Source organism: Marmota monax, unplaced genomic scaffold, assembly GCF_021218885.2.
Source record: "Marmota monax isolate L192 unplaced genomic scaffold, Marmota_monax_Labrador192_F-V1.1 WCK01_AAM20220418_F8-fsc00080, whole genome shotgun sequence".
Lineage (NCBI taxonomy): Eukaryota > Metazoa > Chordata > Mammalia > Rodentia > Sciuridae > Marmota > Marmota monax.
In genome coordinates, this window is record NW_026694750.1 from 535125 (window position 1) to 560006 (window position 24882).

The following is a 24882-nucleotide window of genomic DNA, read 5'->3' on the forward strand; positions in this document are numbered from 1 at the left end:
GGCTGAGGGAGAACACAGTTGCTAATAAGTGAGCGCAAGCCACGTGTCAGGTGACACCTCAGAGAAGTCCCACGACCCTACCAGGCAGAGGCTGCCATCCCCATTTCAGAGGCGGAAACGGAGACAGGGTTGGTCCCTTCCAGAACTCATAGTGAAACTTAACTGTCGCTGCGGCCCCACTGGGAGGCGGGGAGCTTAAGAGGTGTTTTGATCATTCGCCACACTCTCGTGGGACCCCATTAATTCTCTCAGGTGAGTTCTCGCACCTGGGGTCTGAGTTCGTTACCCCAGAGCAGGTTGTTACAAAGTAAGGCAGCCCCTCACGCTCTGTCCCTCCAGGTACACCCACTTCGCATACAATTTTCGGCCTCAAGTTGAAGCAGCACAAGGCCCTCACCAGATGTCACCATGCAGTTTTGGACTTCCTGCCCTTCAAAACTGAGACAAAATGAACCTCTTTTCTCTGTAACTTACCCCAACTCAAGTGCTCTGTTATAGCAACAGAAAATGGACCAAGACACTATGTTCCTCCAGTGTTCCTCCCAAATCTCAAGGCCAGGGCATCATGGAAAACAATCAAGACTACTGGCTGATAAATGGCAGAGGAGGGATTTGAACCTGGGCCTGACCCCAGAGCACTACTCCACTCTGCAGAGGAATGGCAGCTGGAGAGCCACCCTTTGTCCCTACATAGTTTTATTTCTACTCAGCTTGACACATCAGTGTCTGGTGACAAGGGACAAAAAAGAGCAGGGCCCAGCCTGGGTCTTCAGGACTCACTCCTGGGAGGAGTGTGGAGATGGAGAGAGAGCTGCCCTGGGAAGTGGTCCTCCTGCTCCGGTTTAGGGACTGAGCTTCTAGGAATCCTGTAGTTTCCAACCTGCCTGCGACACCGCCTTCCACACAATGGCCCTTTTGTGAAGGCAACAGCTTCCTCAGGACATTATCACTCGCTGTCACCCCTGCTTATAACCGTTCGGGAAGAGGCGGGGGTGGGGGAGTTTCTTTTAAAAACGTTTTTTTTTAGTGCATTTTAATTGTACACAAGATGGGATTTGTTGTTACACACTGGAACCTGCACATAATGCCATCATTTGTTTTATGTGGTGCTGAGGATCGAACCCAGGGCCTCACACATGCTAGGCGAGCGCTCTGCACTGAGTGCCAGCCCCAGCCCCGGCCCCGGCCCCAGCCCCGGCCCCGGGGAAGGGTCTTAACAGCCTGGGAATTGCTGCCCTGAGGGTCCTTGTCCACCTGTCCTCTTGAAGTCAGAACAGCCAGAGGTTGAGGAGCCCACCTGGTCTCTGTCAAGTTGGAGATGCCCCTGGCTCCTGAGCTGACCACATGGCAGGCAGCAGCTGGTTCGGGCTGGAGATGGGGCTGCAGTCCTGGGGGTGGGGTGGGCAGGGTCACCTGCCATGGCTGTGGGCCTCCTCCATCCCACACAGAGCCACATTCAGGGGGACGCTCCAGGCTGGCTGCATGCAGTGGGAGGAGGTCCAGAGTGGCCCTGAGCTGCACCCAGGTGGGCAGGGTTGGGGGCTCTGCGGGGCACAGGAGCCCAGGGCTTGCATGGCCCCCGTCTTCTCCCACCTCCAGAGCCTCCTTTCCCAAAGCTGCAGGGCTCATCCCAGCCAGAGGGAGGGAGGCCTGGAGAGGCCCAGGGTCCCTGTGCAAACGCCCTCAGGCAGCCCTGTGCAAAGAGCAGGCTTTGGCTCCGGGGTGTGTGTCGTGGAGGACGAGTCTGCCTCCGAGGACAAAAAGAACTGAGGATATGAGAAGGTGCCTGTCCTCGGCAAGTGTCCAGGATGCACAGGGATCCCTGACCTGGGGGAGAGGCCCTTTGACCTTCCTGCTCAGAGGCTGTCAAACAGTCCATTTCCACCGTCATTCCTCGGTCTCACAATTTTTCTTTTTATTTTCTGCGTGTGTTTTCCTGGGACTGAACCCAGGGGTGCTCCACCGCTGAGCTACATCCTCTGCCCTTTTTATTGTATTCTGAGACAGGGTCTAACTACATTGCTCAGATGGTCAAGTCTGGCCTTGAACTCTCGATCCTCCTGCCTCAGCCCTGGAACTGCTGGGATTCCACGTGCACACCACCAAGCCCAGATCAATTCTTCATTTTTCCTTCAGATTTTTAGAGGGTTAAACGTTTTGTCAACAGCCACCAGGCCATAGAGTGCCTTATCCTGTTAAAGTGTGTGGCCATATTCTCGGGCCAAGGTTGCCAGCCGGCTCTGCTCGGCAGGAACAGGGTGGTGTCCACTCGACCCTCAAGGCTGCAGCTCTGGGGGCCACTCTGTCCTAGCACAGGACAACTGGGCAACTACTGCTTGACCCACTCAAATTCCTGGCCAGCACCCAGTCCTGGCATAACCACCTCTCACGGTGCCTCGGACTCTCCAACTTTCCCCAAAACATCTGAGTGGTTTCAGAAACCACCCTCGTGATTCCTGAGCGGTCAACTTCCTCCAGAGAGGCTGGCTGGTGAGTAAACAGCTCCTGGGGCTGGCCCCTGAGGGTAAGTCCAGGGGTGTCCGGGCTGCACAGATGCTTCAGCGGTTACTTGTTTGTTCTAAGAGGCTGCAGGCCCAGGGGCTGACCCACAGGCGGGATGTTAGGGCAGCTTTAGTCCTTACTGTGGAACACAGAGCCCCTGAGGTCTCGGCCACCTTCTCCCTTCAGTGCAGAGTAGAGTCGAATGTCCTGAGCCCAGGGTGCTTTCCAGCATCCACACCCTGGTGGGTGCAGAGCAGCGGGAACGGGCCGCAGGGCGGGTGCTGGTGGCTTCTCAAGCGTGGCAAATCTAGGAGGTGGCAAATCTAGGAGGTGGCAAATCTGGGAGGTGGCTTTCCACTCCCAGGACAGAGCAGGAGGCGCCTCAGAACAGCGGAGGCCCCCGCAGGCTGCAGGCTGCACACGGGAGGAGTCCCGGGGCAGAGCCGAGGCCCTTCACCAGCAGCACTGGGCGGCAGCGCCTCCAGCCAGGGTGGGCGCTGCAGGCGCGGAGGTCTGCAGACACCTGGGCCCTGAAAGGCCTCCTGCTCGGGGCTGAGTGGGGACTTCTGGGAGGAGTGGATGGACCTGGGCTCACCATGGGGGCTGGGCAGGGAAGGGGCTGCTGCAGGGAGGTCCGCAGCCCGAGGAGGCTGGGGCGAGGTACAGCGCCACAGCTGTCGCCCAGATGGTGCCAGTGCCAACACCCACTCCTCGACTTCTGCCGCAGTCTGGCTGGGCACAATTCAGGAGCCACTTGTCAAAAGAAACTAACTTTATTTTTAGAACCACACACACCAAACAAAACAGCTCCTCAGGAAAAACCCTCAGAGCCCAACTGCCACCACCGGCTTCCCACAAGCCTCTCTCCTCCCCCACTCCTCCTGCTCTTGAGGCCGATTGTCTGGGTCGCGTGGGCGGAGCCAAAAAAGTCCCCCAATGAGCAGCTCCGTAGTCTGAAAGGGCGGGGAAACAGCCCAATGAGCATCACCGCAGAGGAGCCAATCAGCTAGATGTTGCTGGGCCGCTGTGAGCCAATCATCAGCTGGCAGTCTGAAAGTTTGCTGGGGCCCCTTCGGCTGTGGCTCTCAACATCTCCCCCTCTCTGTTTAAACACAAGCATGTGGCTTAGGGACCGTGCCTGCCTTAGGTTGTCCAATAGTACATATGGTCCTTACCAGTTATCGGATGAGCTGACCTCAAGGCGTCAGCCTCCTGTCTTAGGTTGGTACCATTGCAATTGGATCTTTTCTGTCCCAGATTAGACTTTGTATAGTGGAAAGCAAAGAGAAAACAGTAGAGGAAGGGGAAATCCTACCAGCATCTTCAAGGGATACTATAGCATTAACTATATACTGACTATCGGAAAATAAATTAAATACAGAATCTTTAAACATCACAAAAGCTTGTAAAACTGCATTAAGCTCTACCTTTTGAGCTGATTGTTTGGGTACTAAAAATGTAAAAGTTTGATCAGGTGAACTATTGCTGCTGTACCATTATTTGACCCATCAGTGAATATATTTGGAGTATTCATGATAGATGTTTTTCTTGTCATTTTTGGAAAAATTACAGGATGCAATGACCAAAAAGACAATAAAGGATTAGATGGTAAGTGGTTATCAAATGAAACATTAGATTTGCACATGATTATTGCCCAAGTATTTAACTCATTAGCTAATTCATCAATTTGATTCATAGTATATGGAGTAATAATTTTATTGGAAGAAATTCCAAACACTCCCTTTGCTGCTTTTATTCCTTTGAGTATTAATTGTCCTACAGCCTCAGGATACCTAGTAAGAATAGTGTTAGGAGAATAAGATAAATGTATCCATAATAATGGACCTTCTTGCCAAAATACTCCTGTAGGAATATTTTTTGTTGGTAGTACAATAAATAATAAAGGCAAACTTATATCAATTCTATCCAAATGCATATTTTCCATATATGTTTCAATGATTTTTAATGCCTTTCTTGCTTCAGGCGTTAACATTCGGGGTGAATTTGGATCTGATGGACCTTTTAGGATATCAAATAAAGGTCCCAACTCTCCTGTTGGTATACCTAGATAAGGCCTTATCCGATTTATGTTTCCTAATAACTTTTGAAAGTCATTAAGTGATTTGAGTTGATCTACTCGTATTTGAATTTTTGGTGGACGGACCATGGTTGAGGATAATAGAACTCCTAAATAATTAATTGGAAAATTTAATTGTACTTTATCTATTGCTATCTCTAGATTATAATTTTTTAATAAGTTTGTAAGTGTGGCATAACATTCTAGCAATGTGTTTTTAGCTTTGTGTGCTAATAATACATCATCCATATAGTGAAATATTTGTAGTTCAGGATTTTGATTTCTAAGTGGCTGGATTACTTTGTTAACATAAATTTGACACATAGTTGGGCTGTTAGCTATCCCTTGAGGGAGTACTTTCCACTCATATCTCTGATCAGGACCTTCATGATTCAGTGCAGGGATAGTAAATGCAAAACGTGGACTATCCTCAGGATGAATTGGAATTGAAAAAAACAATCTTTAATATCTATAACTAAAACATACCAAGTTTTTGGCAAAGCAGACAATTGAGGAATCCCGGATTGAGCAGGTCCCATAATAACCATCTCATTATTAATGGCTCTTAAATCTTGCAATAATCTCCATTTACCAGATTTCTTTTTGATGACAAAAATGGGAGTATTATGGGGAGATACAGAAGGTTGTATATGTCCTTCTGCTAATTGTTGTTTGACCAGGTCATGGGCTGCTTGTATCTTTTCTTTAGTCAGGGGCCACTGAGGAACCCATACTGGTCTTTCTGATTTCCAAGTAATTTTTATTGTCTCAGTGGCCCTTTCTGAAAATCCAACCCATGTCTGTCTATTCCTTGATCTATTTGTATTGGTGCTGCTATACCTTGTTCTTGTTTTTCTAATCTTTTTCCTTTCCTAAAACCTTGTCCAGTCATAATAGTGGGTGCATTTTGATTGATGTTATTTGTTAATGTCAAACCTAATTGATCTAGGACATCTCGTCCCCATAAATTTATAGGAAGATGATCCAATACATAGGGCTGTATAGTTCCTTCACATCCTTCAGGATCCTTCCAATCTAATACCATTGCACTTCTATGGGGATTAGTCGCCACTCCTAGGCCTCGAAGCGTTTGAGTGGCTTGTTGTAATGGCCAATGTTTTGGCCATTCTTGACGAGAGATGATGCTAAGGTCTGCACCTGTATCCAGTAGCCCGTTAAATTCATGTCCTTGAATATTTAGTTTTAGCATGGGGCGAGAATCTAAATTTAAAGAAAGCATAGCCCAATCTACACCTGTGGAGCCTAATCCCCTGGAACCTCTTTCTACAGCACGACTGGAAAATTTATCATGTAGGCTTGGTATTATTAGTAACTGTGCTATTCTATCTCCTGGTGAAATTACTGATATACCCTTTGGAGAACTGGCTATAATTTTTATTTCACCTTCATAATCGGGATCAATTACCCCAGGACTTATCATAAGTCCTTTTAGAGTAGAAGAGCTGCGTCCCAATAATAAGCCTACCGTTCCTTTGGGAAGAGGTCCTTTTACCCCTGTGGGAATGATTTGAACTCCCATCTCTGGAGTTAGTACTGCTCTGGCAGAGGTGCAGATGTCCAACCCTGCGCTCCCTCTGGTTTGTCTGATGAGAGATCTGATGGATAATGTGTCCCGGGCACTACCCTGATGGGGTTGCTGGGTTCCTCCATGATGTTGCTGGGTTCCTCCACTGCCCTGTATATTTGTGGTCGTGGGCCCAAGAGCATTGGGCCTCCCTGTCCGTTTTTTGGCAATGGAGCCTGATGCCTTTCTCCACGATATTGTGGGTAAACACCTGGTTCTTGTCCGTTTTTTTGATAACGGAGTACCCTCTATGATGGTTTGAGAACAGCATTCATTAGCCCAATGTCTCCCTCTACGGCATCGTGGGCAAATACCTGGTATTCTACTCCTTTGATACCTAGTTTTGTTAAACCCTCCTCCTATGGGGCAATTCCTTTTAAAATGTCCTGTTTGTTCATACCTGGGCCCTGAAAGGCCTCCTGCTCGGGGCTGAGTGGGGACTTCTGGGAGGAGTGGACGGACCTGGGCTTACCATGGGGGCTGGGCAGGGAAGGGGCTGCCGCAGGGAGGTCCGCAGCCTGGGGAGGCTGGGGCGAGGTGCAGCGCCACAGCTGTAGCCCACATGGTGCCAGCGCCAACACCCACTCCTCGACTTCCCTTCTGACTCAGGAGAAAAAACCACAGGCGCTGGCACCGTGCCCGCTGGGAGCCATGTTTACAGTAACTGGGGGCTGGGGCGTGCCAGCAGGCCTGATGTGTCAGCTCTGAGGCCCAGGGACAGGGGAGGGACACAGGGTGTGGACAGGGACTGGGAACCAGCCTCGTGCTCACTCCCTCAGTGGGCGCTGGCCCGATGCTGGGCACTGGTCCTGGTGGCAAGTTTCAGGTGCCACCGCTGAGACCAGAGCTCTGGGCAGCAGCAGAGCCGGGTGCCCCATCCCCGGTCCACTACTAGACGCTGGGCCTCAGTCCAAGGCACACGATCTTCTGCCCCGCTGGCCTCCAAGGGGCACCAGCTGCCCTCCCGCAGCCCAGGTTGGGCCTCACTTCCCAGAGGCCACTGTGGGCCCCAAGTCCTCCTTGCCTTCTTCCTCCACAGAGAACATGACGTCCCCGCAGCTGCCCAGGGGCGGTTCTGTCTCCTGCTCTGGGTAATGTGGGGCATGGTCCACCTCCAGCTCCGGCTCCGGCTCTGCCTCAGGCCCCACAGGCCCCACGGGGCCCCGGCCCTCAGACGCCTCTGTCTTCACAGTCCCCACGATCACTGTGTCAGCCTTCATGATGTAGATCTTCTCTGCAAGGCAAAAGGATGGGTGAGGAGGGGAGGCCAGAGCCCAGAACGGGAGCAAGGAGGCAGAAGAGGGGCCGAGTCCCTCCTCCTCTACCACTGCTGCTGTGTGATTTCAGGCAGATGACACACCCTTTCTGATGCACAGAACTGGCCCACATGCTACTTAATGGGGATGCTCATGATTTTGGAGGCACTTCTTTGGGGATGGGTAGGGAAGGAGAGAACGTGGCTGGGAGACCAAGGGAGCTGTGGGGAAGGCCAGCAGCTACAAGGAGCAGCCGCACTGAGCATCCCCAGGCGCTCCCCACGCGTCAGCTCTGGGCCCCCCAGACGAGACCCTGCAGCCTGGCAAGGTCAGATGAGCCCCCCAAGGTCATCAGGGGAAAGCACAGAGGGAACTCCCACTCGCCAGGCAACCCTCTCTGCTTCCATCCGCTTGCCTAAAGCAGACACCTGGGGCCACTAACTGTCCCCTCTGCCTGGGACTGAAAGTCCTGCATCTCAGGGGCCCCTCAGGCCACGCAAACCCAGCCAGCTGGAGGCACGGACAACGGCCTTGGCCCTGCTAATCAGCAGCAGCTGGTGACCTGGATAGCCTCAGTGGGGGCAGTCTTGGAGTGTCTTGCTTGGGGCCCATCTCTCCGTGGCCTCGTGGCCTACAGGCAGAGTGGGTCTGGGTCATCATCACTTGGATGAGGACCCGGCACAGGCCCCTGGCTGGTGTGGGGGCTTCCAGTTGGGCTTCTCATGGAAGGAGACACGGAGGCTCGGGGAGGTGAGGTCCCGAGAGGCTGGGAAGGCAGGTCGATGGCCTCAGGCTCCGGCCAGGGCCCAGCTCCAGCTGTCCCCCCCTAGACTCTGGAGGCTGAATGAGGAAACTCGAGAGGGAACTTGAGAGCAGGGGTGGGGTGCCACAGGGGTACAGGGACCCCTGCCTCCTGGGTGACCCGGTTACACCCATCAGATTTAGGAACCCCAGAAAGGTTCTCAAGGACCCTGCGTCCTCGGCCCGTTGCATAACACAGCTCTTCTATTTTGGGTTTTTTATAAGCTCAGGAGAGAGAGAAGTGTTAGAAAGAACAGTGAGAACCAGAGGGCGGGGAACAGGGGACCGCGGAGCCCCCCAAGCCCCAGAGCAGGCAGCTGGCCTCGCGCCCCAGCCTCCGCCTTCCACCACGCCTGTGGGCCCCCCGCCTGGGAAGCACTGACCACAGGGGCCGGAGGCTGTGTGCAAGGGGTCCCCAGGTGGCGACAGAAGGGAGGGCAGAGGGCAGACAGCAGGAGAGAGGAGAGGCGGGAAGATAGGACGTCGGGGAAGAGTGGTTGGTTGGGACAGAAGCAGCCAAAGCTGGGACCAAGCTGTCACCCCTTACATGTCACTAGGCCTGGTCCCTCTGGCTCTGCCCCATCACAGGGCTGCCCACCTCCAGCTGTGGGGGGTTCTTCCTGCCCACCCAGGGCTCTGAGGGGGTTGTCTTGGACAGGGGAGGGGGGGGCCCCATGCCTGGTACCCAGGAGGAGACAGGAAGCTGGGGTGGCATCAGAAGGACAGGGGTCATCTATGTCCTGCTGTCCAGGAGAAGCTCCAAGGCCTTCCCTTGGCAGAGTGGCCTACCCCGCTGCACGCCAGTGAGGCCAGCGGGCTGCTGGGGAAGGCGGCCCACGGACTAGAGCAGCCGGAACCTGGGGAGAGCCGGCCCTCCCCTCCCTCGCTCGGCTCCCTGGGCCCCGAGTTCCATCCAGGATTGCTCAGCGTGGGCTTGAACATTCCAACGAGGACTTAATTCTCAGGAAATTTGAAGGGGAAGCCTTTGGCATTTCCCCAAAACACATTCTTTTCAAAGAAAACTTCCTGAAAGTTGTGATTGCAAAAGTTTGTTCAAGAGGAAATACTGCCCTGAAGTTCTCCCACCAGAGCCTGCCATGGAAATGGGCAGAACATCAAATGCTCTCTGCTATTATCTGAGGGTCAGTTTCCCTCCCAGAGAAGGAGGAGAGGGGGCCCACCGAGGCCTGCCCCGGGGAGCTCCCACCTGGTAGAGGCGGGGAAGGCCCAGGCTGGGTGCTGGGCCCCTGGGTGGAAGAGCCCAAGGTCTCAGGGTAGGCAGCAGAGGGGCACCTGGCCTACTCCGTAGAGCAGAGAGGGCAGAGAGGGCTTCCTGGAAGAGGAGCCTCAGGAATTTACTGGACTTGAGGGAGGGGAGTTGGTTGTTCCTTGCAGAGAGGCTCAGAGGTGAGACAGGTCTGAAAGTTCTGGAAACCACCATGAAGTGGGAGGCAGACCAGCAGGGTCCAGTAGGTGAGTCTGGTAGGGAGGGGCTAGCTTGACTGCCAACTGAGAGTCCCAGATTTGTGCTGAAGGGGACGGGGACTGCGGCAGGGTTTGAGCAGGGGTGGAATCTGGGCAGGTACATACTTTGGGGGAAGTGCTCTGGTTGTACCAGGCCAGCAGCAAGTTTGTCCAAGCTCAAGGGCAGCCACAGCTGGGGAGTGCTGGGTTCCCTGGCCCAACATGGTCTCTGTGCTTCTGCAGAGGCCAGCGGACAAGCCAAGGGCTGCAGAGCCCAGCAGATGCGGGTTGAGGCCCAGCTGCATCCTTCTCAGCCATAGGAGAGGCAAAAGGACCTCACTGGGCTAAGCCACAGCTTCCTTCTTTGTAACATGGGGAGAAGGACACCATCCCCAGAAGGTGTCATGACAGTAAGAGGCAAAGACATGTGCCAAACAAGTGGCAGGTCTCAGGGTCACGGGCACCTCCACTCCTGTCTCTGGGTGGGGGGCTGGGGTGGCCTTCATATCATCTTTCCTTTAACGATAGCAGACATTGTGCTCAGGAATCTATGCTCAAGTCCCCGGTGGTTCCAGGAGGTCAACCCATAGCCATTCTACCTTAGCAGAACTCACACGGGGCAGCCGCAGGGCAAGATGCAGGGGAATCCTGTCCTTCCCGGTGGACGTCGAGGTCCTAGGGTCTCCAGTTTCCACCCAGAGTCCAGCACCCAGCTCCCCGCAGCTCCCCGAGCCACACGGGGAACCCTGAAACAGGCTGACTCACCGATCTTGTTATTGGTGTGCTCTGTGGACACTCGGGGCTCAGGGGGGTCCCTGGGGGATGAGGGGGCCCCGCCTGGGCTGGAATCCAGCAGGGGCAGGCTCTCCGGGCAGGCTGCCCCCACACTGACACAGGTCTCCGCAGCCGGGGGGCTCACAAAGCTCTTCTCTTCTGTGCTGGGCTCGGTCTCCAATGCACTTCTGGGCTGCTGTGGGAAGGGAATGGGCGCTGAGCAGGGCATCCCAACTCCCCATGTCCCCAAATGGTGACACCCTCTTTTCTTCACCCCTAAAACCTCCAGGGAGTCTCCCCTCTGCTTTAAACCTTACCACAAGCAGGGGCTGGGGTTGTGTGTCAGGGGTAGAGCGCCTGCCTAGCATGCTTGAGGCACTGAGTTCGATCCTCAGCACCACATAAATGTAAAATAAAAATATTGTGTCCACTTAAAACTAAAAAATAAATATTAAAAAAAAAGATGTTTAAAAAAAAAGCTGCCACAAGCATTCCAGGGAGTGCTGTGCGTAGCATCCCAGGCACCATGGTAGCTTTTAATTCGTACCAAATAACAAGGATGGCCGTCAGCGACTCACGCGGTACCCACTGTGTGCAGAGCCCTGTTCTAACACACTAGCGCGTCGATCCTCCCAACCATCCCATGAGGAGCGGGATTTCAGCACCTGCCCCTTTAACAATGAGGAAACCAAGGCACAGAGGAACCGAGTAACTGTATCCAAGCGTCTCAGCCAGCGCCCCTCCGCCAGCTCCCGAGACCAGCGCCCTACCTCACGTCCCCACACAGCCCTGGGAAGCTGGGCCCAGGACGGGGCACCAGGACAAGCCTAGCGAGGCCCCAGACGCCCCCTGTACTGGTGGCTGGAAGAACTGCGGGAGTGGTGACAAAGGCCCCAGCCCAGCGCAGGGCACATGGAGAGCACTTCCTAAGGAATGAGGGGACCTCCCCCTCGGAGGCAGCTCAGGAGACACAAAGCCAGGCTCAAGCCCTCATGGAGCCCTGACTAGTAGCCTCTTAACTTGTCCAGGCCACTGTGTCCCTTTTGTGAAACAGGACAACATAGCAGCTCCTGAGTGTCACGAGCACCCGAGACACTTTTAGAAAGCAGGTGGCCGGCTTGCAGCCAGTGCTCAGTAGGTGGCGAGTTTAAGTTTGTGCTGCTGGTTTGCCATCTAGCTTCAGGTCTTCAAGACCCAGGAGTGGAGGACAGTGGGACGCCGAGCCCTTCTCCTGACCCGACGGTCCTGATGCAAGCCCTTCTGGAAATCCCCTGCGGCTGTGCCAGGAGCCCAGGCTGCTGTGGGTGGAGCCCTCGTCCCTGGCCCGGCCTGCCAGGCTCCGTGCTCCCCGAAGGGGCCCAACTCTGGGCACTTGGGAGAGAAGGGAACGACCCTCCCCCGCGGCCCTCAAACCCACAGGCTGATGGGAAAGGTCAGACCCAGGGGCTGGGTGAGGTATGGGGAGGTACTTACTGCCAGGTTCCTCCTGGGTCTGGAATCTGCAAAAAGCAAAGAACAGCAGCTTCAGCCAGGAGGGGGCGGCCACCAACCCCCCCCCCACCTGTCAGCTTTCCCGCAAGGTAGGTGGGCGGTGCTGACTCCCAGCCCAGGGCTCAGGCCCTCAGTCTGGAGCACGGTGGCGGGTTCAGGGTCAGGTCACCTCCCAATGCTCAGCTGAGTTGGAGACCTGGGGGACCCCAGGGGACCTCCCCTCCATACTACTCTCACTTGGAGGGATTAAGCCAATTAGCACACTGGACCCTGCCCGACTCCCCACACCCCAACAGGCACAACGGCTGGTCAGGGCGAGCACACGCCCCAACCTGAGCCCAGGAGGCTTCTGCTGGCTAGAAGGTGCCTATGGCTGCTGCCACCACCTTGCAGCCTCTAGGGGCTGGACAGCCCAGAATCCTGAGAGTGCCCTGCAGAGCCCCCTAGAGGACCTCAAGGCAAGGGACAGGGAGGACAATGGACCCTGAGGGTTTTAGCTGAGCCCTGACGGAGGCTCCTGGAGCCAGCTCCCCCCAGGACCTTTCCGAGATCCACTTCATCTTCCATGTGCCTGAAAGAGCCCGGGCTGCCGGCCTGGGGAGGACAGTGGCTTACTTCCTCCCGAGCCACCCTGTGTGGTCTCAGGAGGTGCCAAACAGTGAGTCTTGGGCATGACCTTGACTTTGGTTTTGTGTGTGTGAGGCGGGGTATTAAGGGTTGAACTCAGGATGCTCTACCGCTGAGCCACACCCCAGCCCTTTTTATTTTTTTAGACAGGGCCTCACCAGGTTGCTGAGGCTGGCTTTGAACTTTTTTTTTTTTAATATTTAGTTTTTAGTTGTAGTTGGACACATATCTTTATTTTATTTACTTATTTTTATGTGGTGCTGAGGATGGAACCCAGGGCCTTGCACGTGCTAGGCGAGCGCTCTACCTCTGAGCCCCAAACCCAGCCCTGGCTTTGAACGCTTGATCCCCCTGCCTCAGCCCCCCCAAGCCACTGGGATGGTGGGCGTGCACCACTGCACCTGGCTCAGGCACAACCCTTACCTCCTCATCTAAAGGGCCCCCAGCTCTGGTGTTCTCCCTCGTGAACCAGGGGCCGGGTCATGGCTGAAAATCTCCTGACACTTAATGGCCCACTGGCCAGCTAAGAAAAACAGGGGGGCACCTGCCATCGAGTCCATGACAGAGCAGGCCACCCAGGCCCAGCACAGCCCTGAAGGATCCCACAGAGGCCACCCGCAGAGACCTAGAACGTGCTGTCAGGCCTGTGCAGTGGGCCCACCTGCCTAGAGGTCAGCCCGCTGCCTCTGGACCCGGCAGCCCTGAATCCCCGCCGACACATCTGTGCAGGCCAACCAAACAGCCAACGAGACAAAATGCCAATCTGACTGCAGTGTGGCCGTGCAGCAGGACCCTCGGTGGCTTTAGGACGTGCTTCTGGGGCTTCGTGTACAAGCCCGTCAGCAGTGGACCGCGTCTGGCGGGGAAATGGGCCAGACTGAGGCTCAAAGATAACGAGGCAGAGTCTCAATGCAGCCCACGTGCCCACCGACGTATCCTTCCTGGTAACTGCTGTTGGGGGGAGGGGTGGGGGTGGGGGGTGTCACATCTGGAGGTCACAGCTTGGGACCTTGAGGGGGATGCCATCCTCTGCCAAGTCACGACTTTGATACTCTTTGGCCTCAGGCATATTTTAAAAAATGATGTCAACGGAGCCCTCTCCTGAGAGTAATCTGGAATTTTGTAAACAGCCAGCTGATGTTTGCTGCCAAGGCTTTGGGGAGGGCCAGGAGAAAAAGTGTGTACCGAAGTAACAAGACAAAATAAACAGAAGCAACCAACTCGGCCTGGGGAGGAGGTGGCCAGCTGGCTCTCAGAGATGCCCATGCCCTGTGAACAGGTTGGTTGGTTGGTTTGTTTTTGGGCACCAGGTGCTGAACCCAGGAGTGCTTAACCCAGAGCCACACCCCCAACCCCTTTTTAAGATATTTTATTTAAAGACAGGGTCTTGCTGAGTTGCTTAGGGCCTCGCTAAATTGAAGAGGCTGGCTTTGAACTTGCAATCCTCCTGCCTCAGCCTCCCGAGTTATTGGGATTTGTGGGGGCCACCGTGCCCAAAGGGTTTCATCTTTTTAAGAGCCATCTGTGGTGAACCTCAGCCCTTTGGCCCAACTGACCTTCTCTGGGGACCACACCCTCAGGAAGTCCTAAAGAGAACCAGAAGGCAGAGGACAGCGGGTACTTAACAAACACCTGAAAGGCAGCCAAACACCCCGCGGGGCCACCTGGGCGACGGCAGCAGCTTACTTCACTGTTCTGAGCCTGGTCTCCTTATCTGGAAAGTGGGACAGACCTACCAGCCCCTGAAGGTTTGATGAAGGTCGGGCGGCTCTCAGCCTGCAGTGACCGGGGCTAAGTCAGACCAAGCCCCTGGACCCTGGGTGTGGCCCTCTGTTCTGTGAACTTCCTCCCCCACACCCAGAGCCCGGTCTCGCTGCAAGAAAAACATCAGACCAAGCCCAGCGACGGGGACATCCTGCAGAATGCCTGGCCACCGCCTGCAAACTGCCGAGGCCACCAAGGTCAAGGAAAGCCTGAGCCTTGGGCCACCAGAGGGAGGCGATGAGAGGACTAAAGGTGGGGGTGGTGGCACCTTATGAGCCAAGTGAGTGTGATGAAGTGTGGGTGTCACTAACAACAAGGAGACCACGCCACTGTTTACAGTGACAAAGGACACACTGTGTGAGATGCTAAGCAGGGAGGCCTTCCTGTGGGGGGCTCGGAGGACCCTGAGCCACCTTCTCAATGTTCCATAAATCTAACGCTCCTCCAAAAAGTGAAGTGCATTCAGAATTTTTTTTTTTCCTGATCAAAATGTGACCAAGGGAAAGTGCCAGGCTGCTGCTGGCACACAGTGGGTCGCACAAAGCCGGGGTGTTGACACGGCTGGCCTCAACCTCGTGGAAAAACAGACCATCAGGTGACACCGAAGACGCTTGAAAACAAGTGTCAAATGACACAAGGTAACAAGGCAGGATCCAGAAGGTTCTGGCCTCTGTCTGCAGCCCTGTGACAACCCGCAAGTGCTTTGATAAAGACCCAAAGCAAATCCTGCCGAGGGCAGAGGTCAGATTTCACAAAGCTTCAGTCCGGCTCAGTTACGGTTTCCTTGCTTTTTGGAATAACCACGATCTTCCCAGAAAACCTCCGGGGGCCAAGCCCAGGTCACACTGTGCAGCAGTGACCTGGGGACAAGAACGTGGCATCCCAAGGCTGCTCGCTCAGTGGGCCGAGCGCCAAGAGCACAATGAGTCCTGACGCAGGTGTCAGAGCTCTGGGTCCCTCCCGTCCCTGTCACAGTCCTCCTGCAGCCCCGAGGAAGGAGTAGGCGTAGCGGCCCCGCCAGGCTTTGGTGCCAGGCGTCCCTAGGTCCACACCTGGAGCTCCTTGGAGAGATGACCCAGGAGGGGTTCAGGGAGGAGGGGACAAGATCAGCCAGGAGTTTCTTATAAGTGATGCCGGGCGCAGTGGCGCACACCTATGATCCCAGCAGCTCTGGAGGTTGAGGCAGGAGGATCCCAGGTCCAAAGCCAGCCTCATCGATTTAGCGAGGCACTAAGCGACTCAGTGAGACCCTGTCTCTAAATAAAATACAAAATAGGGCTGGGGGTGTGACTCAGTGGTCGAGTGCCCCTGAGTTCCAGTAACAACAACAAAAAAAGAAGTGACACAGGCCTATAATCCCAGTGACTCGGGAGGCTTCGGGAAGAGGATTGCAAGTTGGAGGCCAGCCTCAGCAACCTGGCAAGCTGCTACCTCAAAATAAAAAATAAAGATTCAGGGATGTAGCTCAGTGGTAGACCCCTGGGTTCAATCCACAGTACCCCCTCCCCCTAAAAAAGTGTCCAAATCACTAAGAGATGGGGGGCATGTCACACAAGGACACAGGAGCCAGCTTGAGGGGGCTGCCCAGTCTGGGCCAGTGACCTCGCAGTCTGTTACAATGGTGGTAACTAACAGATCATGACAGATGACAGCACGTTGAATCAAACAGAAATCCAGGAATCCATCTGGATATAAATGTACAAATGAAGAAAACGAAACCTGATAAGAACTGGCTGCTGACACAGTCTCACAGGGGAGAGGCCTGGCAGACCTCGGCTTCCAGGAAGGGGCAGGTGGCGGCCCAGCAGGATGCCCTGGAAGGCCGGCATTGCTTCTGACATCCTCCAGCCCAAGGCCTGACCCACTCACAGCAGACCCCAGACAATCTCCAAGTCGGGCATCTGCTGGGTCCCCAGCCTGCACCCTTCCTGAGCACCTGGGGTGACCCTGACCGAGAGAGGCAGAAACTGGCCCAGGAGGGAGGGAGGAGGCTCATTAACACAGAGGTTTACACCTGGGGTTCTCAACCAGGAGCAGTTTTGCCCACGGGGGGCCTAGTGACAATATCTGGAGACATTTCTGGTTGTCACAACTGGGGGATGTGACTGTCATCTCGTGAGCTGCTGAACATCCTATGACGTGCAGAAGAGTCCCCACAGCAAAGAATCATCTGCTCTGTGGCACTGAGGGTGACATCAGAAACCCAGCCTGGGGGCTGGGGCTGGGCTCAGTGGCCGAGCGCGTGCCTAGCATGCCTGAGGCGCTGGGTTTGGATCCCCAGCACCACATAAAAAAACAAATAAGCAAAATAAAGGTTGCGTCCATCTACAATTAAAAAACCCCCAAAAACCAGCCTGGGACTGGCTAAGCAGGTGGCCTTCAGCAAGGTGACCACGTCTTCCTGCACCTTGGGCTGCTCATCTGCAGGGAGTAGGTGCCTCACAGGTTGCTGCAGGTGTCAAAGGAGATCAAGGGTGTGCTGTGCCAATGCCTGTCACCGGGACACGGGCAGTACAGTCGAGGCCACTCAGGGATGGAGCGTGACCCCCAGGGAAGGAGAGCGCCCCTGGAGAAGTCCCCGATGTGCCTGGGGGTGGGGGGGAAGCACAGTCCCATCCACTCCTCTCTGGCCCATCCCCACAGTGACACTGGTCTGAAAGCTTGGAGAGCCAGGACAGATGCCATCCCTCACAGAGCCTGCTCCAGGATGGACGGACGGCGAGCATATCAGGGGGCTCCTCCGCAGCTCTTGGGCCGGGGGCTAGAGTGGCGCCCGCTGTCTGTGCCCACCTGTGTCCTGCTGCCTGCCAACCCCTCCCTTCTCAGGCCTGGTTACCCAGACCCGGGGGACCCACAGGAAGCCAGGGGGCCAGAAAGGGCCTAGTCAGACTGTCCCCCGCTGAGTCTGGGCTCAGGTCCTCAGGTTTGGCCTCTTAAGGGAAGGGAGGTGTCTTTGGGCCTTTTTTTTTTTTTTCTTTTTGTAACAAAACTGCTCTCACAAAGGTTTAAAAGAAGAAAACAAACTGACGGCAATGGAAAGTCTAATACTAGAAAAATGTCAAGAAAGCAAATGGCAGTTTCAATGCGACACGGAGCCCGACAGCTCACGGAAACAGGCTTGAAACCACCAAAACAAAAAGCCCCTGCAGAGGCAGCGCAGCTCACGTCGGAAACTCAGCGGATTCAAAACAGCCTCGGCGGACCGTGTTTTTGTGCCCAGGTCAAGAGTCGGCCCACTCCCAGGCTCCCAAGGGTCCTGGGGGACTCTTGGGACAGGGGCAGTGGCTGTGTCTCTAGACCACTGGGCTCTTGGGTGGGCACTGGGTGGTGGACAGAGCTGAGGGGAGGAAGCAGCAGGAAGCGCTGAGGCCCCTACAGCAGCCGGACAGAATTCCCAAGGAGCAGTGCCCCGGCCAGCTGTCCCCCACCCTCCGAGCCTCATTTCCTCCCTGTGGATCGACCACCACCAGGTCACCAGAAGCTGCCTCATAAGCCAGGAAGCAAGGCAATTCCCCAGTCTATGCAGAGCCCAAGAGTCAGGGCCCTGCACACAGTAGGTGCTCAGCTGATGCCTATGGAGTGCTAAGGAGGACCTTGCCCAGAGAGGCTGCCCAGGGAGACGAGGCCCTGGGTACGAGATGACCCAGGGGGCCCTGGGCACGAGGTGACCCCGGTCCCAGTGAAAGCTGCATGAACCCTGCCTGGGCCCGGGGGGGAGGGGTCAGGAGCCCTGACTGCTGCCTGGAAGGTCAGCCTAGAGGTTGGGTGGCGACAAGAGCAGGGACCAGGGAGGGGTCAAGCCACCTGGGACCCGGGAGGCCTGGACTCCTGTGGGAAGAGGCCCCAGCGATCAACCGAGTGCTGCCCGTGGGCCTGGGCTCCGCAGTGCTCAGGAGGCCACTCGATTGCCTCCCACGCGGCCTTCCCAGTGGGCCCCACTGTCCCCGCTTCACAGGCGAGGACACTGAGGCACAGGCACTAGGCAACTCCCCAAGGCCACGGAGGGGGGCCTGTAAGGGGTGAACGCTGGGCTCGGCCTGCAGGCTGCCCTCTTCACCTGGGCCCCACCAGGGTCTGCTCAGGAGGGCAGGAAGGGGGGCAGTCTGGACAGGGGGGCCAGGCGGGAGGGTGAGAGCCACGGTGGCTTGGTCCGCACCAGCGCCCTGCACAACCCAGAGCCCCAGCCCAACCCACAACCAGTTTTCTTCCACGTTACATCCCCATTAGAGACGAGGCTGGAGAGAAAGGAGGGGTGACCCCGGAGGCCGTACAGATGGGCCAGGGCTGGGCTGGGAGGAGGCCAGTCTCCCGAGCCCAGACCCAGGGGGCGCTGTGGGACACTTACCCACAGGCTCCAGCTTGGGCGGGAAGGGCTGGGCTGGGTGGCACAGGTGGAGCTCTGAAACGACATCAGGAAGAGGGCTGGGCACTGTTCCCACAGCGTGGGACAGGCAGGGACCCCGGCCAAGCTGGCCCAGGGCAAGCATCCTTCCCAGGTCCCCAAGGACCCCTCCACTCACTCTGCCGAAATCGCCTCCTACAGGCCCTCTGGTGACACAGGAGGAAGAAGGTGGAACCAACCACCAGAACCAGCACCATGATCACCCAGAAGAGCATGGGTCCTGAAACACAGACATGTCATTTATTCTTTGCCCAAGAACACTGAGCTGGGGGCCTTCACTACAACCACACAGGACTAGCCACAGACTACTTCCTCCTTCTCTTGGGACTTGGATTCCATTGTGGCTAACAGTCGTTGGTCTTTTCCCAAGCCAGAGCTATATTTGATCCCGCCTTCCCTACCTGGCTCCAGGAAGCTGATTGATATTTCTAGTTGCAAGAAGAGCAAACCATTTTAGAGGTGTCAAGGAACCTGAAGAGGAAATTGAGGTTCAAAAGAACAAAGACTAGGGGCCGTGGAGGAGGGCACAGTGTGGCTAGAGCCAGGGCAGGGAGGACGGATCACTGAGGAGGACGGAGTGGAACGCTGATCAGATGGGCCGTCTCAGCCACGCCTCAGAGAAGCAAGGGGCCTGCTCTGCATGAGCACACTCAGCCAGTCAGCGGCCATTACTGTCTCCAGCCCCCTCCCCATCCTACCCAGTCACCCTGAGGGGTGGGAGAGTCACCACGCAGGCCAGGCCAGGCAGACCCCGGAGCCTGTGCGCTTGTTATCTGGGTATAGATGTGGGGGTGCAGCCCAGGATGGGGGGCTCTAACAAGTTCCCAGGGGGGCTGAGGCTGCGGGGTCAGGACGCAACTTTGAGAACTACTGGCTTGAGAACTATCGCCACCTAGCGTCAGTGGCTGGAACTGCCAGTCCTAAAAGGGATTGCCTGGTTATCAGTTCACAGGAGCTAAGGGACGGTGGCCAATGTGCCTCACAGGTGCTAACCACACGCCACATGCTTACAACCCTGCACGGCCTATGCTGCTACCGTTTCACAGTTGAGAAAACCGAGGATCAAAGGGATTATGCAACTAGTCAGGGTCGTGTAGTCACTCAACAAATTTTTTCTGAGTAGCAATTACAGCCGTATGGATAGGACGTGAGGAAAAAAAAAACCCTATTTGCAATAGTCAAAGAATAGGAGCTGGGTGCAGTGGTACAGGCCCGTAATCCCATGACTCAGGAGGCTGAGGCAGGAGGACTGTAAGTTCAAGGCCAGCCTCTACAACTTAGCTAGACCTTGTCTCAAAATTTAAAACTAGAAAGGGCTGTCACTCTGTGGAAGAGCACCCCTGGGTTCCATCCCCAGTAACAACAACAACAACAAAGGTTGGGGCTGTGGCTCACGGTAGAGCACTCGCCTAGCACACGCAAGGCCCTGGGTCCGATCCTCAGAACCAGATAAAAATAAATAAAATAAAAAGATGTAAGCATAATATTTAAAAGAAGAAGACAGAAAGGAAAGGAAAGAAGCATACAAAGAACAGTAATTAGCACGCAGGCAGCTGAGTGGCAGCTGTAAGTCAAGCGCCAGGAGTCTGGGGTCAACCTTGATTCCCCACCCCCGCCCCAGGCCACACCTCCCAGCCCCTCCCCATCCTTACCTGGGTCCAGAATGGGCTTTCCCGTGGAGGGGAGGGAGACGGTGGGGCTGGGCAGCATCCTGCTGGTGTGGGAGTCCACCAGGGGGCTCAGGGTGGGGGCCGTGCTGCAGGGAGAGTCAGACAGGGGTGACAATAGAGTTGGAAAAGGGGGACAAAGCCTGGGTCCCCAGAACCTCTGCCCAAAGTCCCTGCCGGGGACACTGCAGGGACAAGGTTTCCAGCCTTCTGGCACAGAGCCCAGAATAGCTTGTGGGCTTGACATGGGGGACCCAGCCCAGGCCACTCTGCCTCTAGCCCAGCTGTCCCAGGAACCCCCCGGGCATGGCAGGGGCAGTGCCATCTCTGCCACAGCCAGAGGGAGAAGAGGGGACAGAATCACCTGGCAGGAGCCTCACTGCTTCCTGGGGTGCTGCAGTCGGGGTGGGTCCCTGGGGGACGCGGCTCATAGGTGGTGTCCCTCTCAGCCACACCTGTGGGGTGGGAGGCAACATGGAGTCAGAGCCGAGGAAGAACCTGGGTCTCCAGGGAGGACTTAACTGGGAACTGGGGACCCGCCGGGAGGTAGTCACTTCTGAGATGAGCAGATCTGTGTTTCAGAGGTCAAAACAGAGAAGCTGTGTTCACCCAGGAGGGGGCCCTGGGCTCTGGGCCTCCTGATTTTACTTCAGAGAAACCTTGAAGGAGGGCCCGACGCTGACCTTCCCAATTCTGTCTGTCCCTCTCTGACTCTGTTTGCCTCTAGAACTTTTTTCCTGAGCTGCTTTCTTCTGCAGCGACCTGGATTCCGGGAACAACAGGTCTGATTGACAGGCATCTTGATGGCAAGAAGGGCCAGGTTGGCAGCACAGATCCCCCGTGATGAGCTCCCCTCCAAGCAGGGGCGGTGTCCCAGGAAGGAGCCCAGGCAGCCCGGAGGCATGATGGGGACTGAATCATCCCCTCAAGCCATGAAGCAGGATCGCCTCCTTCGCCAGCATTCCCCCGCACTATAAGACCTCCAGGTTTCTGTCAGCCGCTCTGTCACTGTGCCTCTGTATCTGTCCTCCCGGTGTGGCCATTAAAGCCCCTTTCCTTCCCTTCCCCACCACTGGGGACGGGCAGATGGAACAGAGGGCTGACTGTGGCCGTGGGACTCCAGTTACAACCTGAAATCCCCTAATTTTTGAATGTAGTCTTGATTCTTTAAGGGATTTTTTTGAATCAACTTTATTGTGGCATAATTTTTTTTTTTAAGTGCTGGGGATCAAACCCAGGACCGGCGCATGCTAGACAAGTGCTAAACGGTGCTCACCCACTGAGCTACACCCCCAGCTCCCAGGCATAATTCATGTACATGAAAAAGTCCCCTCCGTGCACAGCTTAATGAATTCTGATGAATGTAATTATAACTCCAATCAAAACAGAAACCATGGGGCTCCGTGGTAGAGCACTTGCCCCACATGTGTGAGGCACTGGGTTTGATTCTCAGCACCGAATATAAATAAATGAAAAAATAAAGGTCCATTAACAACGAAAAAATATTTAAAAAAAAAGAAAAGAAACAGAAACCACTTCTAGAGCCCCACAAAGTTCCCTGGCGGCTCTCCTCCTCCCCCAGCCCTCCCCAGCCTGTAGGCACGGCCAGCCATTGACCTGCTTCACATCCCCACGGGGGAGTCGCCTGTTCCAGAATCTCATACAGACGGATGCATTCAGCGCGTGCTCTTTGGTGCCTGCCTTCTTTCACACGGAATAACGTTTCCGAGATTCACCCTGCATCAGGACCCTTTTATTGCCCGTAGCAAGCTGCCATAGCGGTGGGACACTGTCATATGTCTGCTCGTGAATTGACTGGCCTTGGGCTTATCGTCAGTTTGAAGCTAGTTCAGCTAAAGCAGCGTATCATTTCCTTTCTCTCCTACCCAGGAGGGGTGGCTGGGTTGTCCTGTTGGACAAAGTGTTCCGAGCTGGTCACCTCTGATCTGACCCAGTGACCATGTTGTACAGATGTAGAGGACCACAGAGCTCAAGACAGAGCCAGGACGCAGGGAGGGGCAAGGGCCAGCCCAGGGCTCTCTCCATTGGACCACACCACCCCCTGCCTGTGGCCTGGGCACCTTCTTATAAGCTTACCATTAACTGCTTTTCTGAAGCAGAAAAAATTTGGCCCACATTTGAAACAGGCTGTGACTCATTACTACACCTCTCTAACCCACAGCCCTGGTGGCTGCACTTCTTTGATGTGGTACAAAGAACCCCCTCAACACACCTCCTTTCCAGAAAGATCTCACAGTGCATCTCAATTTTTTCCTAAAACACCCAGAAGAGACAGTGGGACCCTGATTAGTCTCCTTCGGCTGCTCAGGTCCTCAGGAATTCTCCTCTTTAGGGAGGTCTCCCAAGACAGATGCTGCATATCTTTTCCACCTATTTCCTGGATTACTGGTACCTGAATCAGCTGAAGTCTGGTGGCCATAGGGTACGGGAAGTGGATGTCATTTGTTAGGAGAGCCTCTCTATATTAGTAAGTCAGCATTTGAACTGGCATTTGAAATGTCATTGGACTTCAGTGAGCTCTACTTTGAGAGGACAGGGAGTTCTGGGGCCCAAACACATGCATCGTGTCTACACCCAATCAATGCTATGAGAGCAGAGAGAGTCCCATGTCTCCCAGTGGCAGCCTGGTGTGGTCAGACAGCCCAGGGTCTGAGCTGCTGCTGGGACACCTGCTGGAATCCAGCAGCAGAGCTGCTGTCCCTCCTCTAAACACAGAGGGACTCCCTGGGTGCCTCTCATTCCCTCTCCAGAGGGAATGTAACTTCCTCCTCCCTCCCTGGGTTAGTGACCCTCCCTGTTTTTCTCCTCCTTTGGATCAGGAGATAAAGAAGAGGCTCTGTCTAACCCCCTAGGTAGTCTGACTTGTTCTCTGGTAAGGGTCTACTAGAAGAGTGGGGAGGGTCTTCCTACTTTTAGGTTCCATTTAGGAACTTAAAAAAAAAAAAGACATTGGGGAGGATCATGAACTGAAATTGATTTCCATGCATGCATGAGGTTGTCGGAATAAACCCAACTACTGTGTATAACATAAAGCTCTAATTAAAGCCAACCAACCAACTAAAGAAACAAAAAGGATAATATTTACTGGACTAAAGTACTTCTCTTTGAATCCAAATACTCAATTCCTAAGCCATTTTTAAATTGTCAAATTGTCTTACCTTCAAGGTGAAATGGATTCTCTTTTTGTATACCCAGCAATTGCTCAAAATCAGGTAAAATCTTCATGTTCACATTTGGACTATAAATTTCTTGTCAGCTTTTTGTTTTTCCTGGAGTTTCCAACTGCCTTTTTTTTTTCTTTTTTCTTTTTAGATTGTTGTTGTTGAGAAAAGAATAGTGTGCCTCCCCCACATCCTCAGACTGTTCCACTCTACTAACCATGAATAGCACAGCAAATGTCCCTTTTATCCTGGAGACACTTCCCTGGAGCCTTCCCTGTCCCTGCTCTGATCTGGCTCATCTGTCCTGCAGCATGCTGTCATTCCGGGACTTTTCCTTCCTGTTCTCCTGTGGTACAGTCACTGCTTTTTAGGTTCCATGGATTCCTCTCCTTTTGCTTTTTGCCACCTCATTTAGCTGCATCAGATCTTCAAACAGCTCTCTAAGAGATGATACACGAAGAAAAGTTCTGGACATTTTACACCAGAAAATGTTTTTATTTTGCCTTGAAATTCAATTGCAATTTAGCTGGATACACATAGGTTCTGAACTAAGACGAAGGTGGTATGGTCCAGTGGAGAGTGCTAAGAGCTGACCCTCGGGCTCCCTGCACTCTAGCTATAGCCTCAGTTCTGTGGTTTGCTCCCCCCATAAAACAAGGTGGCTGGGTGGGATCAGAGGTGCCCAGCTTTGGACTGCCCCTCAGACATTCTGACTGTGTGCCCAGCACAGTGACCCTCCTACCCCAGGTATTTACTCATGAGAAATAAAAACATCTGTTCACCCAAGACTTATCCAAGAAAATTCACAGCTGCATTTGCATTGTAACAGCCCCAAACGGAGGGGTGTGGACGTTCACCTTCACGCCTGGGTGTGCGTAATTCATTCCTCCTGCTTGCTCTTGGTTGGTCCTTTGATCTGAAATCTCATATTATTCAAGTCAAGTGCACAGAGAACGTTGGGGTGACACTGTGGGTGTGAAGCCTATGGCAGTGACCAGGTCAGGAGGGCCTTGGAAAACGGGCAGAAGACCCAAGGTGATAGGGTGTGCACGGAGGGAACCGGGATGCCTCGGCTGGCAGGAGACCTAGAGCCAGCCGCTATTTGTACTGGGAGGGCCACATCGACACGGTCACCAGCCTGAGGCCATCAAGGCACTCTGGGAAAATCACGAAGGCAAAGTGCCACCAGATGTCCCCACTCACAGGCTTGGCCAACAGGCCTCAGCAGAAGCCAGCACCTCCCTGCCACAGCGGCCCTCCAGCCCCCTCTACTGGCGATGCTGGACACTG

At 54.7% G+C, this 24882-nt stretch overlaps 1 protein-coding gene and 1 long non-coding RNA gene across 3 annotated transcripts in view; one reads left to right on the forward strand and one right to left on the reverse strand.

Annotated features, from left to right (window-relative positions):
- Window positions 1-3256: 3256 nt before the first annotated feature.
- The window catches only part of Tnfrsf8 (TNF receptor superfamily member 8), a 62261-nt gene continuing 40635 nt past the window's right edge, over window positions 3257-24882 (reverse strand). The window contains exons 9-15 of one of the 2 annotated variants that reach the window (XM_058572653.1): window positions 20775-20865; window positions 20396-20499; window positions 18862-18963; window positions 18687-18740; window positions 11933-11958; window positions 10451-10652; window positions 3257-7398 (exon numbers count right to left, since the gene is read on the reverse strand). In XM_058572653.1, coding sequence (XP_058428636.1) covers window positions 7148-7398; window positions 10451-10652; window positions 11933-11958; window positions 18687-18740; window positions 18862-18963; window positions 20396-20499; window positions 20775-20865 — 830 coding nt within the window. In that variant the 3' untranslated portion in view covers window positions 3257-7147. Of the gene's footprint in view, window positions 7399-10450; window positions 10656-11932; window positions 11959-18686; window positions 18741-18861; window positions 18964-20395; window positions 20500-20774; window positions 20866-24882 lie in introns of both variants that reach the window. The other variant, XM_046424908.2, reaches the window with a different exon arrangement.
- Window positions 11626-23413, forward strand: LOC131423408 (uncharacterized). The gene is made up of 2 exons (XR_009224904.1): window positions 11626-12039; window positions 21138-23413. It is a non-coding gene; the product is annotated as an uncharacterized LOC131423408 (long non-coding RNA).